Source organism: Neopelma chrysocephalum, unplaced genomic scaffold (genome assembly GCF_003984885.1).
Source record: "Neopelma chrysocephalum unplaced genomic scaffold, ASM398488v2 Primary Assembly neopelma1_103b, whole genome shotgun sequence".
Classification (NCBI taxonomy): domain Eukaryota; kingdom Metazoa; phylum Chordata; class Aves; order Passeriformes; family Pipridae; genus Neopelma; species Neopelma chrysocephalum.
Genome location: NW_020897767.1, coordinates 5,657,631 through 5,672,930, shown reverse-complemented (window position 1 = coordinate 5,672,930; position 15,300 = coordinate 5,657,631). Strand labels below are relative to the sequence as shown.

General features: G+C 37.0%; 1 protein-coding gene across 4 annotated transcripts in view; it reads left to right on the top strand.

Moving 5' to 3' along the window:
- SPOPL (speckle type BTB/POZ protein like) overlaps positions 1–15,300 on the top strand; it is a 61,974-nt gene that overhangs the window by 14,349 nt on the left and 32,325 nt on the right. For 3 of the 4 annotated variants that reach the window (XM_027695794.1, XM_027695792.1, XM_027695793.1), the window contains exons 2-10: positions 1,541–1,675; positions 1,851–1,972; positions 2,236–2,387; positions 6,020–6,147; positions 10,308–10,485; positions 10,581–10,636; positions 12,181–12,303; positions 13,534–13,676; positions 13,761–13,814. In XM_027695794.1, the coding sequence (XP_027551595.1) occupies positions 1,598–1,675; positions 1,851–1,972; positions 2,236–2,387; positions 6,020–6,147; positions 10,308–10,485; positions 10,581–10,636; positions 12,181–12,303; positions 13,534–13,676; positions 13,761–13,814 (1,034 nt within the window). In that variant the 5' untranslated portion in view covers positions 1,541–1,597. Of the gene's footprint in view, positions 1–1,540; positions 1,676–1,850; positions 1,973–2,235; positions 2,388–6,019; positions 6,148–10,307; positions 10,486–10,580; positions 10,637–12,180; positions 12,304–13,533; positions 13,677–13,760; positions 13,920–15,300 lie in introns of all 4 variants that reach the window. The other variant, XR_003536242.1, reaches the window with a different exon arrangement.

Genomic DNA, 15,300 nt, shown 5'->3' with positions numbered 1-15,300 from the left:
TTTGTTTTCATCCTGTCTTAGCAGATCTGTTAGTACAGTGATTATATATTATCTGCTTCCTCATCTGGTAAAAACTGAGAATTAGCTTTGTTTTCGGGGTTTTATACTTTTGTGATTCAGATCCCCATGTCAGCAGGCTTTAATGTGGAAAGGCTACTTCATACCACAACTGAGTGAGAAGCAGTGCCAGAAAGGTGGGTGGGAAAACATCCACTGAGGATCATAGCAATTCACAAAGGAGAATTCTTCCTGTAGGAATAATAAACTCCTTTACCTCATGACTGAGTTACATGTGGTCTTGCAGTGTTTTCTTGCCAATGTTTGCATGAAACCTTGTTTCTAAGTGTTGCCCATCCCTGCAGGAAGAGTTCCAAGAGTTCCAACATTATTGGTGATGTGCAGTCACATCTTTTGAGTAGGGCAATTAATGCTGTTCTGTCACAACTAAAAAGACCTTTATGGCAAATGTTGCAGGAAGATTGTTGCTCTAAGTGATAGCAGGGTATGTTTAAAGAAACTTTCTGTACTAAGAGAAAATGTTTTGTGGCAGAAATAATTGACTTTCATCTGGTTTGATCAGGGTTCATTTCACTTTTTAGCAGCTTAATGGAGCGGCTTAAGTGAGAGGCTGTGCTTCTGGCAGGAACCTGTCTGCAGGTGAGAGCAAACCCTCCCTAGAGCAGAGTCGGCCCAGTAACCCAGAGCTACCCTCTGATGGTCCCACCTTCTCTCATTAGCCAGGTTCAAAGGCGAGTAGGCTGACTAATGATGTGTCCTTAGGTATTATGTGATGGATCTGGGCATGTGACTCAATTCCTGATGGGCAGGAGGAACTGTAGTACTCTGTTAGGTGGTAATTCATAACAAAATTGCTTCATTTGCAGTTAGAAAGTTCTGGAGAGTCGGTGAGTTGACTTCAAACTGGTTTTAAGCTTTGTACTTCAATAGGGAACCAGCACATGGTTGTGGTGATTGTAGTTCTTGAGTAGAAGCTCTTGGAGTTAAAGATACAAGGCATCCATGAAAGACGTGTGAAGGAAATAGTATTTATAATGCAAGTTTAATTTCTTACCCTCCCTTTAGAAATCTCAGGGTTGTGTGAACCTATTCTTCTCCCAGGTGGCTGGGTGTTCTTCTAGGGATGAATGATGCCTGTGTGGAACACTAAGGCTTTGGTACTAATAACTGAGCGTTCACAAGGCCCTGGTTATTCTGCAAATCAAAGGAGAAGATCCTGAAGAAAGTCGTAACATGACTGGAGTGGTCAAGGTGGTAATTTGCAAAGGGGATGTTGAAATATGGTCATTAGTGGTGTTGTGTGATGCATACATAGGTGCTTACTTTTGTAAAGCATTGCATGAGGGTTCAGCCTGCAGGTTTTGAGCACCAGGAGTTTTTAATGTGTGACACCCAGCAGAGCCATTGTCCTCTTTTCAGGTTTAATTTTCAGATGCATCATTTAGTAAACAGAGTAATGTTGATTTCTGTATTTCCCACACTTTAAAAAGGGTGAACAAAATCTATTAATTCCTTTTTTTAGGAGAATTACCGAAGTTTGGATTGCTATCTTGATTCTATAAACCTGCAATAAGTGGCAATGTCAAGGGTTCCCACCCCACCTCCTCCTGGGGAGATGTCCAGTGGACCTGTGGCTGAAAGCTGGTGTTACACACAGGTAATCTGCATAAATTCCAATGGCTTTATTTTCTGGTTGAAGTTATTGTTTAAAAAAAACAATCTAAAGTTATTGACATGTTGAAAGATTACAGCTGACAGTCTAACTAGCTCTCATAGTTAATGCTTGATATGTAAATTAAATTTTCCTTGTATTTTCCACATCTTTTGTTCAGGTTAAAGTAGTAAAATTTTCCTACATGTGGACCATTAATAACTTCAGTTTTTGCCGAGAAGAAATGGGTGAAGTTCTAAAGAGTTCTACCTTTTCATCAGGGCCAAATGACAAAATGAAGTGGTAAGGTCTTTATTCTAGCAACTGCTTTGGTTTTTTGGGGGGTTTTTTATTCACAAAAATATGAAGTTAAATTACAAATAAATATTAAAACTTGGACATTTCTTGGAATTTTACTGTAGGTTTGAATTGGTTCTTATTTCAAGGTTTCAGCAGTCACAAGGGGAACATTTGTTTTGGTAGCATGTATCGTTGTGTCTTGTAGAAATATTTCTGAATTTATTGTGGATACCATTTAAAAATTACAATTTATCCATTTCTTTCAGGTGCCTGAGAGTGAATCCAAAGGGATTAGATGATGAAAGTAAAGACTATCTGTCATTGTATTTGCTTCTAGTCAGTTGTCCAAAAAGTGAAGTCAGAGCAAAATTCAAATTTTCCCTACTGAATGCTAAAAGAGAAGAAACAAAAGCAATGGGTAAGGGAATATGAATGTGTTGCATGTGGATTTGTAAGAACATCCTGGAGAACATCAGCAATGTAATTTTTTTCAGTTGAGAACAGAATTTAATATTGAGATAAACTTTAAAAATATCTTTTTAATATCCTTTTAGAAACTTAATTTAAAAATCCTGTTCATGTTTTGCACGTTTCTGATCACTGAGCTATGTTAATTTTATCCTGAGCAGTATAAATTACAGCACATTGCTAACTGCTGTCACTCCAGATTCTTGTCACTTTTTCTAGCAGATTATTCTTGCTTCCTGTTAGTAGAGGTGTATTTGCTTGTTTGTAGCTAAAGTGGAAGTGTTTGATTTCCATAGTTAATTAGATAAACATATATGGCTGGTTTTTTTTAGACACTCCTTTACAATGTTTTGGTCTGTTTCATCTGATTTACCCTGGAATTGGTTTAAAAACATGAGGCATGTACTCAGGGAATTAGAAGACTTTGGAATAACTGGTGATTTGTTTTAATTGTTGTGTTGATATGAAAAATATATGGAAGGGTCTTAGTATGAGCCCAACCTTCACTGGAAATGCTTTTTGGGAAAGCTGGAATTCTCGTGAAAATGTGTAATTTAATACTGATCTGCACTGAATTTGTGCTGCTGCAAGTCCAGTATATGAATAATCTCTGCTTTTCATCCCTTCTACTCCAGGATTTAAGAGATCTTGCAGGGTCTGTTCTGTTGCAAGTTCTGAATTTCTTCCAAAAAGTTCTGCAGTGCTTGTACCCAAAGTTGATGCTCTTTCTCCTTATGTAACTAGGCCCACTTGTGATCTTTAAAGTAAATCCACAGAACTGAGTGCAAATCTAAAAATTAAATTGTGGGATTTTTTGGAAGGAAAGTAAATGTGTGTGTTCCATGTATGTGTTTCACTCTGCTTTGTCTCTTTCACTGATGGAAGTGGTTCAGTTCCCTGCAAACCTCCTGGTTCTGGAGCTCATGTGAGCAAAGATACACTTGTATACATTTGGTGAATCTTTTGGCTTGAGACAGTCTTCTAGTCCAGTAGTGGATTGGTGTGTGTGATAAAATGTGCAACTGCAGTGTGTACATTAAAAAATATTTTGAGATAATCATAGAATCACAGAATTGTTAAGGTTGCAGGTGACCTGGAGTTTGTCTACCCCAAACCCCCTGCTGAAAGCACGGTCAACTAGGGCAGTTTTCTTGGGACCTGTCATGCTTTGGATATCTCCAAGGATATAGACTCCACACCTTATGTGGGCAGCCTGTTTTAGTGTTTAACCAAATGCTGCTGCTCCTTTTTTGCCTTAGGGGTTCACTGCAGGCTCTCATTCGTTTGTTGTCTACCAGGACCCCAATCTCCAGTGACCTGTTTCTTCCTGATCAGTAGGTCTGAGCAGACACTGAGCACAGCATTGCTGACATTGGCCTGCCCTCTAATTCTGACCTAAAAGCTCTCAGCTGGTTCATCATCCATTGCAATGCTAAAAATCACAAGGTGTCAAAACCCCAAAATCCTGTGAGTAGGTGTGTCTTCAGTTTCTGCAATAGTAGCTGTGCTGTATTTGACACCATGTAGATATCTTTTCACTTTGGGAAATTACCAACAGAAATCTTTTTTCCTTGGACTTTCCAGCCATTTGCCATCTGCTGGAGATGCCATGTTTTTATTTATACAGTGAAATTATGCCCCACTTCAGATGTCCTTTGTAAATTGATAATTCATGCACAGACTGCTGCTTCAAGTGATGAAGCTGTGTGCAAAATAGATAGCAAACTAACATTTTAACTTTATTAAAAGAAAAATACATTTATACTTTTATGCTGCTTTATTTTTGTGTTTTTTTATACTTAAAGTGCTACTGATGACTTAATTTCAGGGTTGTTGCTGGTAAGGGTAAAATCTAAGTCTGCAGATTAAAGAATTGGGCTGAATCTAGAGAAGGAAGTTTTGAACCCTTTTGGAATGTGATTTTCTGATTTTTTTTTTCATTCAATTTAATGAGGTTGTAAGTTGGCCAGTATGTGAAAACACTAATCCAGATGCCTAAAAATCTATACGATATTTTTTAAAATGTGATTTTCTTCCTTGGTGTCCAGATTTAAATACGTTTGTGTTTGCTGTGTCACCCTCAAAGCCCACACTGCACTTCAGTGAGTGCATTTCCCTCTGTGCTCTGCACAAGTAAGGGGTTGTAGTTGATATATGAGTGTGATAAAGTGACAGAGACACCACACCTCCTGCAGTGTCAGTTCCTGAGTGGTTCTTCATTGCATTCTGAAAATACAAACAAGACCTCTACACTGTATTTTTCTTGATATAATTATAGTGAAGAACTGTTCTGAATATCATTTTTCCAGCTACTTGTGGTGAGGACAATGTATGATATGTATGTTTTACGTGGTCAAGTGTGTTCCAGTGATGCTACCAAGTTAATTAGTCTAGAGAAGTGGGACATGGCTTTATTTTGGAGGTTGTTGGAGGAATTGATATTTTAACAGATTCTGTCATGAAAAATACTTTCCTTTTAATACAAACTTCTGACTTAAATTTCTGAATTGCTCTCTAGAAGGCTAAAACATCTCCCCATGCAGCAAATCAGATGGTGATGCATTTCTTGCCCGGCTTTTTTGGAATGAAAGGAAGGTTCTATCTTGGAGAATTCTTCATGAGATCCCTCCCCACTTCCCCTCCGGTCTTATTTCAGAAGTATTCTTGCTCTCTTCATTTTGAATGATCTTTCCAAATATAATCCAGAATATGCTTTATTCTATATGTATTCTCAAAGCCTTTCCCAAACAACTTCTGTCCCGTGTTTTAGTTCTACATAAAAGTATATGGTGCTCTTTCCTGTGGTTCAGTTTGGGAAACAAGTGACCACTTTACAGTAAACAAGCCATGCAAAATACCTGATCTTACTGAATTATGTGTATTTGCACTGAGATGACTACGGAAACGGTTTTTTTGGGCTGTGAACATTAGAACTGGAAAATAAGAGTTGTGTGGTCACAGCAAATCTAATGGATTTTAAAAAAAATTCGTATAACTATGGCTAAAAGGTAAATGTAAATAATATCTTTTTATGACCCAAAATTAGTTTGCTACTTGAAAACTTATATTTCTGCTTGGCTATTTTAATGCTTCTACTGTATTTCAAACTGATTTCGACCTGTGAAACAAGATTTTCCATTTCAGGAAGAAGTCAAAACAGATTGTTATGACAACTGCAGAGTGTTGTCAGGATGTGTTTGTGGTGACAAATTCATTGTAATGGTACTTCCCTGTGAACAATTTGTGTTTTGACACATTGGCATTCTTAAACATGAACTGAAAGACTCCTCATGCTGGGAGGTGCCCAAGATAGATCTAAGGAGTTGATATGGTTTGAATTGCAAATTGTGCTCTACTAAGTTCTATCAAGTGTTTTATAAAATAACACTATTACAATATTAAAAAGCTTTTAACCAGTTGTGGGTTTTCTAGAAATGTGACACACGATCCAAATGTATGATACTGATTCGGGTTTTTTTATTATCACTTAACCTTGATGTAGAATGATGTAGAATGAGGTGTTGCTATTTGTTAATATTTCCCTTTAACTTGCTCTGTTTGTCCATAACTGTTTGTTATCAGAAAGCCAAAGAGCCTATCGATTTGTGCAAGGCAAGGACTGGGGGTTTAAGAAATTTATCCGAAGAGACTTTTTGCTAGATGAAGCTAATGGTCTTCTACCAGATGACAAGCTTACGTTATTTTGTGAGGTAAGTTGATATTTGCGAGGATTTAAGTGGTAAACTTTTAAATAAAGTGTTTTGTATTCTGAGAACTAGAGATTTATGTTGACTTAAACAGTAACATACTCTAGAAGTTGTCTTCTCTAAACTGTAAACGTAAAATACACATTTACTTGCTTTGTCTGCATTGCATTTTGTTTTCTTTTTTGATGCATGCATGCTGAAATGTGGAATGTCTGAACTGATCACTTGGAAACTGTTGGACTTCTCCATAAATCTGTCAGGAGTATGTTAGAATCAACTGTAGAATTATTTATGCATGTGCATATGTACTGTCTATAGAAGTGCTGTTTTACTGAGGTCAGTTTTATTTAAAGAAGCTCTCTTTGGAATTAGAGGATTGTTTTTCTCTGGATAAGCAAAAGGAAATGTTTACGTACTGGTTCATGTTATAAAAAACCCCCAGCTAATTGCCAGAATCTTTATTCCTGTAATATCCTAATTGATGGCTTTAACCAATTAACAGGTCTTTCCAGTAAATTAGACACTTTATTTTTGTACTAATTGTTACATTTTGTTTTCTGGGCAAATGCAAGTATCCTGTAGAAGGTGTGCTTGATACTGAAAATTAGTATTGAGAGCTGTGGTATAAATTTAAATTCATGGAGTATTGTGGTTCACTTCTATAATATCAGCTATGTTGGTAACCTAAATTATCATATTAAAATTCAGTAAAAAGCTTACTTAGTGTTAAAAATGGAAACCAGAGAAAGTAGCAGTGTAAGTAGAATGTATGTTAAATATACATTGGCCAGTTATCTGGGCTGCCATAAAGTGATTAGTGACTTAGGAGGATGATAGATGCTCTAACTGCTAATAAGTTTGCTTTGATCTGTGTATTTACAGGAAATGTGTAAAATTGTCTTGGCAAGATTACAATTTAATTATATGTCATTATGCTGGGTAGGAAGAATAATTGAAATGTGGCCCTTGAGACTAGATATTGCAAATATAGTGCATCTTATTTTCATTTAGACAAGTTAAATTAGCTGCATGATAAATTTGTTATGAATACAATTATTTGGGTGATAAAAGCAGATAAAACAAGTGTTTTATGGTTTTATAAAGATACTTTTGAGTATTTTCTCATTTTAAGTTGTCCTCTTAATGAACACTTTGATGTAAATGAACAGCTCTTAAAAGTAGTGTTTGGTTTTGGAAATAGATCACTCTCTAATTTTAGAAATGAAGTAAAAAAAAAAAGTAGAAGAAATACTGAATTTTCCACAGAGAAATACTGTTATTTAAATTTTGATGCTAATTGTTGCATATAACTGTATTTCCCTACAAAATTCTTGATGTTTTAATGTGAGTGACTTTTGTGAAGTGCTTGACCTACTGTGATTATAAATGCTGAAGGAAGTAAAACATGCAGTTGTGCATAGTGAACATGTTAAAATAACTTCTGGCTTATTTCAGGATAAAGGAAAAAATGGCAATCCATATATTTTAAGAATTTATTTAGATGTGTGATTCTAGCTCTTCAGCTGCCATTAGAAATAACAGGTTTTGTTTGAAGGACCTCTTTCTATAGACAAGTCTGAGGTTTTTGTCCTTTTAAAACTTTAAGTGCTAATTTCTGTGTTTGCCTTCCTACTTGTATCCTGGTTGGAAAACTGACTTACCACTTAGAACTATATTGCATGAGACTTGTCAGACACAGCAGGTATTTAGTAAAGGCCGACTGTGTTGGTTGGCTCTTCCTCCTGTTGGGTTGCAGGAAGGTTATTTGGTCACCTTTGGCAGCAAAGATATTCTGTGTTGCCAGAGGTTCCTAAAATCAGCTGGATATGCCCTTGGATTGGAACCTGAAGGGTTGTTAAGTTTAAATACTTTGTGAAGTCTGGTGCTGCCACTGACAAGTGGCCTTTTGTTTAAATACAACCTCAATTTTGGTTGTTTTTTTTTTTTTTTAAGTGAACTGATCTCTGTTTCACTCAATTCTCCCTTTCTGTATAATCTCAAAGTACTGAAGCCTTACAAGTGTTTTCATTTGCTAATGGAATAGTATATTCTCTGCAGGGATGTTTTTCCTCATGAGTGCTTTCACAGATCTCTTACCTGGCTTAGGATGAGAGTAGTCTAGGGAATCACTTATCTTTACTATTAGATCACCACAGATTCAAAATCAAGAAAATTATGTTAACACAATAATGTCTCACACACAGAACGTGTTCAAGTTGATGAATTTTCAATCGTTATATGGGATTAACTTGGTTGGATTTCAGCTTGATTTAAATAAATTAAAAAAGGAAAATGCAGTTGATTTTAAGCATATCATCTGGACAAGTGAGATACGAAATATCAGACCCCTGCAAGCCTTTGTATTTAGAATATTTAAAAGTTCTTGCTATTTATAGACAATACGTGCTATTTATAGACAATATATGCCAGGCCACTCAGGTGGAGGAGCCTTGGATTAAAAGTTTGGTCGGGTTATATGTTAAAACTGTAGTAAATTGTCGTGTTGCACAACTTTCAATATATACTAGAAAGCATTCTAAAATGGAAGCTTGGCAGGTCAGCCATCAGTTTAGGTGCACATGAAGAGTGTGTAGATGACCTTCTTTAGGCACTGTCTGTAGTGACCAAGAGGATGCTGAGTGGACAACCGGGATCATGAACTTTGAGTTAAGGCTCTGGAGAAGCACAGCTCTCCTCTGGCAACAGAAGATGAGCTTGGTTAAGCTAAAACTTCCTTTGTGTGTATGTTTATCTCCTGAAATCACTGTGTGTGTGAAAACTGTGAAATAGAGAACACAAAAGCTCTATAATTTTTTTCAGTTTTATAAATGTGCAGTCTTACCGTGACAGGGAAGATTTGCAGTGCTTTGGGTTTCTTTTTTTTTTCCCTTTAAAAGGTGGAAGAATGTGAAGGAATTTCTTATATTCACAAGGGGGAACGGGTTGATACAGGGAATTATGCAATGACTGAAATCCCCAAGCTGCTGTCATAATTGGATCATCCTCCTCCTCCTCTGGACTGGAGTTTGGTTTGCAGTGCTCCAACTTTCTGTGAAGCTTAGCTGTGCTGGTTTTGCTTTATGCCAGATTTATTCCAGATGCTGTGCCTCTGGAAATCAATCAAAGCCCTGATCCTGGCAGTATCAGCATTTTCTCTTAACGTATAACCCTAATTTTCTGTATTTGGGAGATGGAGTGATCAAGGTCTTGTAGCGTGGCTCTTTATAAAGGTTTTATTGTCATGTGTGTGCTCTCAGACAAGAGAAGCAAAACCTGCTGAGCTCTTCTGTTTTCCCTCATTAAAAGGATTTAGCATATGAAGATCCCTGAAAAAAGCCAGTAGGAGTGCTACTGACCTGTTTACTTCTTATGTGAAAGGCTTAAACATGAAGCATAATGGCAATATATTCACTTCAAATACACATATTTCACCATTTTCTTCAGTAGTTCTGTACAGAAATTACATCCTGTGAGCGTGCATTTCATTACTGAAATTACCTGCTACATCTCGTATTTTGAAAATAGTGGCTTTTAATCTTGTTTGGAAAAAAATCACTTGTGATTCCTGCCTCAGCTGGACACAGTAAAAGGAAATAAGGAAGGAGCTGTTACCACACTTAGTTTGCCTTATCACATTGCAGGTTAAGTATGAACTTACTGTCATTAAAATAAGGGCTATCTGATTAAAATTTTCTGTGGGTTATTCTTATGAAAAGTTTCTGTGACCTTGTGATCCTCATGATATGTATAAAATTTTGTATATATTTTATTCAAGTGTAAAGTGTTGAACTGGTAATTTAACTCTGAAATAGTTAAACTGTTATTTTTTTTTTTGATCCCACTGATATCCCAAGAACCATATCTCTCCTCGACTTATTTACTTTGGCATGTCTTTCAGGTAGCATGTGCTATTGTGTTCTTTCTTTTTGATTTGGTTGGATAAGTAATATTAGAGTCTCTAAGTAAAGCCCTATTTGTTGTATTTTACTTAAAAGTAAACTGTAAAGCATTAGTTTATGGTTCTGGTCTAATGCCAGAAACATCACTGTTTTTTTGCTTTTCTTTGGAATTACTGAAATTCTAGCAATAGGTACTGTAATTTAAATATTATTATTATTGGCATTCAGTTATGAAGGAGTTGTCTTGCTGTGATTTTCTGTTAGGTAAGCGTGGTCCAAGACTCAGTAAATATATCAGGACAGTCTAATACAAACACTTTGAAGGTACCTGAATGTCGACTAGCAGAAGATTTAGGGAATCTCTGGGAAACCACAAGATTTACAGATTGCAGTTTTTATGTAGGAGGACAAGAATTCAAAGCTCATAAATCTGTCCTTGCAGGTACTTTCTATTTTTGTCTCGCTATTATTTTGTAATTTAAGTTGCTAAAAGTTTAAAATTTGATTATATTTAATACTTAACTTTTCTCGATGCAGCACGATCTCCAGTTTTTAATGCAATGTTTGAACATGAAATGGAGGAAAGCAAAAAGGTAAGCTTTACTGAAAATATTACCTGTAACTTTGTGAAAAAGGGAAAACTTGCAGAAAACTCGAGGTATTGCAGATTGAGGAAGATGAGAACTGTGTGATGAGGGTGCATGAGGGGAGGAGGGACTACTCCTGAATTCTCTCCTGGTGAGTTCTGAGGGAGTTTGTGTAGGTAGAACAGAGAGGTGCTGCAGGATTTGTTTTTTCAGGTATTTGTGTCTGCCCTTGATAATGTTTCTAAACATTAGCTACTGCTGTAATTGGCCTAGTAATCTCTGCCCCTTTCTGCTTTAGTTTTTATCTTCACATAAGCTGATTGACTTGACTAAGGTTCTACTATTGTGTATTAAAGCATTTTTTATGGTAGCCAAGAAACAAGGGGTGAATTATGACTCGAATTAAGCCCTGAGGCAGTGAAACACTGCTTTTCATTCACAGCTTCTGCAGGCACTTGACCTGTGTAAGTGTTTTGGATGGATAGTTAATCAGCAGAGAGCTGCTTCTGCTTTTATGCACTTGATACCTCCCACAGTGAGGAGTTGTTTGTGTCTTTCATGAAAAAGAATATGAGAAATAGGAATAGATGATCATCACTTGTTCTTGAAGGCTGCAGGATGCCACTGTGTGAGCAAATATACCAGAGGGATGTGGTGCTGTAGTACAATTGAGTTTCACAGGCATGGCACTTTGCTTCACTGCATTTCTCCAGCTTGGAAACTTTCACAGGTGGAATTGGAATATTTGGAGCATTTTATTGGGGTTTTTGGGCTGAAAGAAACCCAGCTATGTTACAGGTTCAGTAATGTGCCATGCCAGGCCTTTGTCTTCTTTTTAGCAGTAAATCTCCAGCACAGCCCAACTCCTAAATAGTGCGATAGGGAACCAGAACACACCGGTGCCTCTTGTGTGCTGATGGCCTGTGATTTTTGTACTCCGTTCAAAAGTCGGGTGCTTCCTTCTACATCTCTGACATAATTTCCTACTTCCTTAATTGCTTCTGGGGAACGCTATTGTAGGGTTGGGTCAAACATGCAGTACCACTGTTGTGTTAGGATGGTCTTCAGCTACCTGATGTCTGTTCAATGTGCTGCTTTGTTTGCTTTTTTGGATTCTGAGAACAAAACGTAGGTTGTGTGGAGTCAGTTGAAGTGAAGCAAAAAATGCCTCAATTTGTTCTATCTGCTGCTCTGACTTCTGATATTCCAAACATGTTGCTGTTGGATTGGAAACTTAGAAGCATTTTTAAATATTCCTGAAACTGTGTCTTGATTTTTATGTACAACCTGTATGATAGATTCCAGAGTGATACATTTCTAGAAAGAAAGTTGCAGTTACTTTTTATTGCTGAAGCTTTTCCAGCTGATTTCCACCTGACTTTTTAAGAGCTTTTTCAATTGCTTTCTGCTTAACTTTGTTGAATGTTAACTTAATTTTGTAAGGATTTTGTATGATGGATGGCAAATGAAAACTTGTAGTGTGCATGCAGATGATAATGGATATTCACTTTAAATTTAAAAGACTTTTATTGATTCTTCTTCTTTCCCAGAATCGTGTAGAAATAAATGATGTAGACCCTGAAGTTTTTAAAGAAATGATGAGATTCATTTACACAGGAAAAGCACCAAACCTTGAAAAAATGGCTGACAATTTGTTGGCAGCTGCAGACAAAGTAAGTAATTGATTCTGAAGTTCTCAAACCTCATGTTTGCTTGTGGAATATTTGTGTAAAAAAATCTTATTTTCAAATAGATACATACTTTGATTTTTTAAATATGAGAACCAGATCTCATCAGAAATGGAGAAAGATGGGAAAGAGTAGATTTTTTTTTTTTTAAGTGGAAGGCTGATAAATCTTTCTTGAACAGAAGTGTTTCAGATATTTATTTACTATCACTTTTTTTTAGAAATTGGGGACTATTAATATGTATGGAAAATTGATCTTGAATAAAATGTATCCTAGATCTTTGTGTTCTTCAAGAAGATTTATACAAATTCCTGAATTAACTGTACTCCCTAAAGTATTGCTGCTTTAGAACTTTCATCTTTTTGTCTTCCCTACAAACATAATAGTTTTAAACTTTTATCTCTTCTGTTGGGATCTTGTCTACTCTTTAAATTGTTGCTCTGTGAAATACTTTTTCTATTGTGATTTTTGAGATAAAGGGACTTATAGCAGCTCAGCAATTAAAGTTATTTTATGAATGATGGCCTTTATTTAGGGAATAATTGATAAATGTAGAGATTATTATAAGGTACAGTTCTATGATGTCTGCATTACCAGAAAATAAAAATGCAACCTGTTCATAATGTGTCATCCTTCAAAAAAAGGAGCACAGTTTATTCATGCAAAATATAATATGGGAAGGCATTTGTTTTATATCAGCTTTCTGGTAGGCTGTGTCAAAGGTATGACAGAAATTAAGAAATTCAGAGATGGGTTGGGGCTAAACTTGAAACAGGCTAGTTTTAAATAGGCTAATGTATTTTCCCTTGGAGAGTTGGATGAAACTCTCCATTATACAATATCTTGCCTCTTGCTTTTGAGATAAGAACATGTCTAATTCTAATTTTGATAAAGAGCCCATGTGTGTTCCTTGCTCCTCCTCCCTTACCAAACTGAAAGGAGATGAAAACTTCTGAATTAATTATTTTTGTTGTTTTAATAAAAGTTCTGTGAGTGAAGTGTTTGATCAGTTGGTCAAGCCTAGTGCATGTCTTATGTTTGAGAACTCTTCAGGTGCAGCATGTTGTGTTTTGAAGTACTTGTTAGGAGGAGGTTTGATGTTAATCTTGGGAGGCACCAAGTGTTTCATGACTGGAACTGTCTTAAGTGCTGTGGAGATAAGGGCAGAAGGAATGAGTTTGAAGAATGATCAGTGTAGTTTTTCTCTTTCACCAGTATGCACTGGAAAGGCTGAAGGTGATGTGTGAGGAAGCACTCTGCAGTAACCTCTCGGTAGAAAACGTTGCTGACATTCTTATCCTCGCAGATTTGCACAGCGCTGAACAGTTAAAAGCACAAGCAATAGACTTTATTAACAGGCAAGTACTGTTTGTGGGACTCTAAATGCCTTTGTATTTGTGCTTTGTGTACCTTTCCAATATTGGCACAATTCTCTCTTACAGGTGCAGTGTTCTTAGACAACTTGGGTGTAAAGATGGGAAAAACTGGAATAGCAAGTAAGTTTCCCTGCCCCACGATGTTCTGTACAAACACTGCTAAATAGACTGCAGATCTTAAGAACTGTTGCTTCATTTCCACACTACTGAGGCCTGTCACTGACTGTAAGTAAAGTAGGATTCAGCAGATGCTACCCCAGTTATGATTGTGACTTCCCCTTTAAATGATAGGGAACGTTAACTGCCCTCCAGTGTGAGAACCTAACAATAGCTGGATTTTATTCCCACTCCTAGGGACATAGTGCTGTGAGATGGTGGCAGCAGCCTTTATAAAGGAAACCATTCTCTTCACTAACCAGGTTTGTGCCTGGAGGAGTGATAACCCCATTGTGGTTTCAGGACTTGCTTAGGTCAGTGTGAGCCCGCAATGTTGCCTGAGCCTGCAGTATTTCCAAAGACAGGAGGGCAGTTGCTCTTTTTTGCCTTTGGGGACATGTTTGTGCACCTTCCCACATGCCAGCACTGGTGCTCTGGAGGCCACACAACTAGTCAGGCAGGTCCCTTGGATCTGTCTGACTCTGAGTGCTCCTGCCTACACTGGAAATAGGTTGAGACTGTGTGGCTCAGACTGTAGGACTGATTGCAGCAGCAGCTCAAGTGAGTCATGGGGTAGAAGACAGGCAACTGGAATAGCCAGTGGTGGGGTCAGACAGTAAAAGGGCAGTAGAGCATTTATTTCTTACTGTCAGGATCTCTAGAGAAGTTAAAGGCTGGGTTGTACCAGTTAGTTTAAATTAGAGTGTTTCTCCTTTAAATAAAAAAGGCTTCACAGGCCTAATGATTGAGCATGATGTGGAAAAGAAGGGGCTGGTGGAAAGTAAATAGTAAAATACCAGTAATAAAGATAAGTCAGAATTGTGACTATGTAAACTAGTTGATGTATTTATTCCTCCTCAAGTGATTTGGAAGTTCCTGAGCTGACTTCAGTCTTGAATAATTGCTAGCTGACATGCTGGCCATCTTTGCTTCAGCTAAAGCATCCACAGTAAATCAGAGAAATAATGTGAGAGGGCCTGGCTTAATTTACTGACTCTGGGCACCAGGAAGTCTGAACTTTGGTTTTGTTTCTCAAGGCACTTACCTTTACTGACTTGCAGCAGAAGATTAAAGACTTGCATTAGAAATCTGCCAGAGGTGTTTTAGAGATCATATGGTACAGAGGTCAACTGCTAACTTTATGCTTGATTGTGTTCCTGAAACAGTATGAGGGTGCTCATGAAAGGCTTCTGAAAATGCAGAGCAACAGAAACTTGGATTGATGCATAAGATGTTAGTTCCAAATTACAGATTTATCCTGTGTCGATGTGATATTCATCCCAACCAGTGTAATATCTTCATGTGCAGAGTGAATTTTTTTGCTTTCATCTATAGTATTTCACCAAAAAGTAAATACATACATTGAGTAAATGCATAGTTTTTAATCTCCAGGATGTCAGTGTGATACTTCCTGAAATCTGTTGTTGTTTCTATGTTAGTTAAAAATCAA